Source organism: Gymnoscopelus braueri (assembly GCF_963280865.1).
Source record: "Gymnoscopelus braueri genome assembly, chromosome: 3".
NCBI lineage: Eukaryota > Metazoa > Chordata > Actinopteri > Myctophiformes > Myctophidae > Gymnoscopelus > Gymnoscopelus braueri.
The window spans coordinates 44,448,114-44,450,613 of NC_137612.1; the positions used below are offsets into that span (position 1 = coordinate 44,448,114).

The 2,500-nt window shown below is 47.8% G+C and overlaps 2 protein-coding genes across 2 annotated transcripts in view; one reads left to right on the forward strand and one right to left on the reverse strand.

The window, feature by feature from the left end:
• The window catches only part of LOC308079209 (epoxide hydrolase 1-like), a 526,014-nt gene that overhangs the window by 189,435 nt on the left and 334,079 nt on the right, over window positions 1-2,500 (forward strand). The window lies entirely within an intron of this gene.
• The window catches only part of abraa (actin binding Rho activating protein a), an 8,747-nt gene that overhangs the window by 6,195 nt on the left and 52 nt on the right, over window positions 1-2,500 (reverse strand). The window contains exons 1-2 of the mRNA XM_080423826.1: window positions 2,432-2,500; window positions 522-1,396 (exon numbers count right to left, since the gene is read on the reverse strand). The exon at window positions 2,432-2,500 is cut by the window's right edge and continues 52 nt beyond it. Of these exons, the coding sequence (XP_080279952.1) occupies window positions 522-1,184 (663 nt within the window). The 5' untranslated portion in view covers window positions 1,185-1,396; window positions 2,432-2,500. The remainder of the gene's footprint in view (window positions 1-521; window positions 1,397-2,431) is intronic.

The window sequence follows — 2,500 nt, forward strand, 5'->3', positions numbered from 1 at the left end:
CCTAACTGCTCCCGATGAGCATGCAGTTTAGCGCCTTGCATGGTTTCCTCCACGTCGTTGTGTGAATGGGGGAATACAGTGTACATTGTAAAGTGCTTTGGATAAAGGTGCTAGAGAGGCATCATTTACCATCATTCCTTTGTCAGTTCAGTACCTACAAGTCTCAGAACAACATCAACATCGTATACTGTAGTAGTTCTCAAACTTTTGAGGACCCCCAAATTAATACAGTATGTATTTGGTCGTGGACCCCACCTGAAAATGTTATGATGGGACCCCCATATAAGATTTGTATTGTTAAAATGTTTCAAAAATATTCCACAATATTCCACAGATCTACAAGCTCTCAAGGTGTCGCAATGCTTGTCTGATCTGCTCTGACTTTGATATTTTATATTAACTAATTTAGCTGGAGGCCCCCTGGAACCCCCTTAAGGACCCCTGGGGGTCCCCGGACCCCACTTTAACAACGACCACTCTAATCTTTAAGCCTCAGAACGTCGACATCATAAAAAACAAACCTTCGGTCTGTTGGCGGCCTTCTTGCTCGGCTGCTTGATGGACTGCTGCTCCTCGCCCTTCGGCTCACCGTTGCCGTCGCTAAGCCCCGCCTCCTCTCCTAGCCCGCTGTCCTCCGTATCCACGCTGCTGCTCCTCGACCCCGCCCCCTTCCTCTCCTGCAGCGTCGTCATTCTGTCCTGGCCTCCGCCTCCTCCTCCTTCAGCGCTCTGTAGCGCCCTCATGTGGCGGCGACGCGTCGGCGACTCGTTGCCCAGGAAGGCCTGCTTGCTCTCCTCGGGAGCCGACGTGATCTTGTCTCGGAGGGCGTTGACCAGATCTCCTCCTCCTCGCCCGCACTCACTGATCTTGGGCTGGGCGGTCTTGGTGATGCCGACGGTTCTGATCCCGCAGGTTTGAGTCTCGTCGCCGGCCGCCGCCGCGATGACACGTGGCACGTGCTTCTTCTCCTTCTGGTCGTCCTCCTGTATAGAGTCGGGCGTCCACCCGCAGGGGATGGTCTCCTGGGTGTCCTGGCGATCTTGGGCCCAGCCCTGCCAGCTCTTCGCCAGGCCGGCCACCATGGCCGCACATTTGATCTTCTTTACGGCGCGCACCAGCGCCGGAGGCGGACCCTGGGGGTCATGCGACGGTGCATTCAGGGTGGAGACCCCGTTGGTGCTCATGTTGACCCTGAGCGGCCGGTGTTCTGTCGGTCGGTACGAAGGCGGTGTACAGTAGCCTATTTGGGTTGTTGACCGTGGGAGTTGTAGACAGGATCAAGTAGACACAAATGTCAGAGTCTTCTACTTTCCTATGACTTGTTTGTGATGTTGTTGAAGAGCTCACTATGTCTGATGCTTATGCTGCGGCTGCACTCTCCAACGCACTTGACAATCTAGAAAAATATAGAAATACAACATGTAAATATGTATGTCCCAAGGACAAAATGTGTTGATAAACTCCTTGTTCCGATCGGCCGCAGATCCGGTAGAGAAACAGTCGCTCTTGACAGTTGAGGCAAAGGCAAATCACGGCTGTGTGACTTCTGTCAGAAAGTCCAGGCAGTATGAGTCTGATCGTCTCTGTTTTCCACACTCAAGCGGTTTCCATTAATACATTATTAGCTTGAAGTGACAAGTTTATTCATATAAAAAAAGCGGAATCCAAAACATAAAAGTTACAAAATGATAAATTATACGTAGCCTGCGAGTTAGTTCTGGCAGCATACACTCGAGAGAGATTCTATGGGGCTGTACAGCATCATGCAGACCCATACAGTACGTCATACTCTGACGTGGCAGTCAGCTGTCCAATCGGGTGGGTTATTTAAGCTCACCTTCATCTGTGTTCTGTCTGCTTTGTGTTTCATAGGTGTTGTCATGCAGCGTTTACTCCCACCACCACCCCAGCACCACCAGTGGGCTCTGCTATTGGTTCTGTTCCCCATGGGGGGTTGTTATGTATATATATCTCCCTGCTCTTAAAGGTTAATGATGGTTGTCTTAATTATGCTGAGCAGGGAGAAAAATGGAGCAGAGCCTGAACGCCAAAATAAAATATATTACATCCACTCTTGTATTCTCATTCTATAATATTGTTTCATATATTTGGTCTGTAATATTGGTTCAATCTATATCTGACAGAAACACACCAATCGAAAAGTCAACCGGAAAGAGGAATACCAAAAAAAGAACAAAAGTGTTTAAATAGGGTCGCAATGTTTTTTTTAACAATCAAATTAGGGCTTAAGTGGTTAATCTATTCATTCATGGATAAACAAAATTGAAAATAATGTAAAAAAAATAACACACTTCTCGATTTGATCAATCGGAAAAGTAATCGTCAGAATAATCGCTAAGAAAATAATCGACAGGTGAAGCCCTAAAATGATCCAATACACAAAAGCTATTTCAAAAACGCTAAAACTCACCAATCGAAAGATGAATGGGTGCTTGTCACCTTGGGATGAGAGAATGGTTGTTCAGGCCGGTGGGAACAG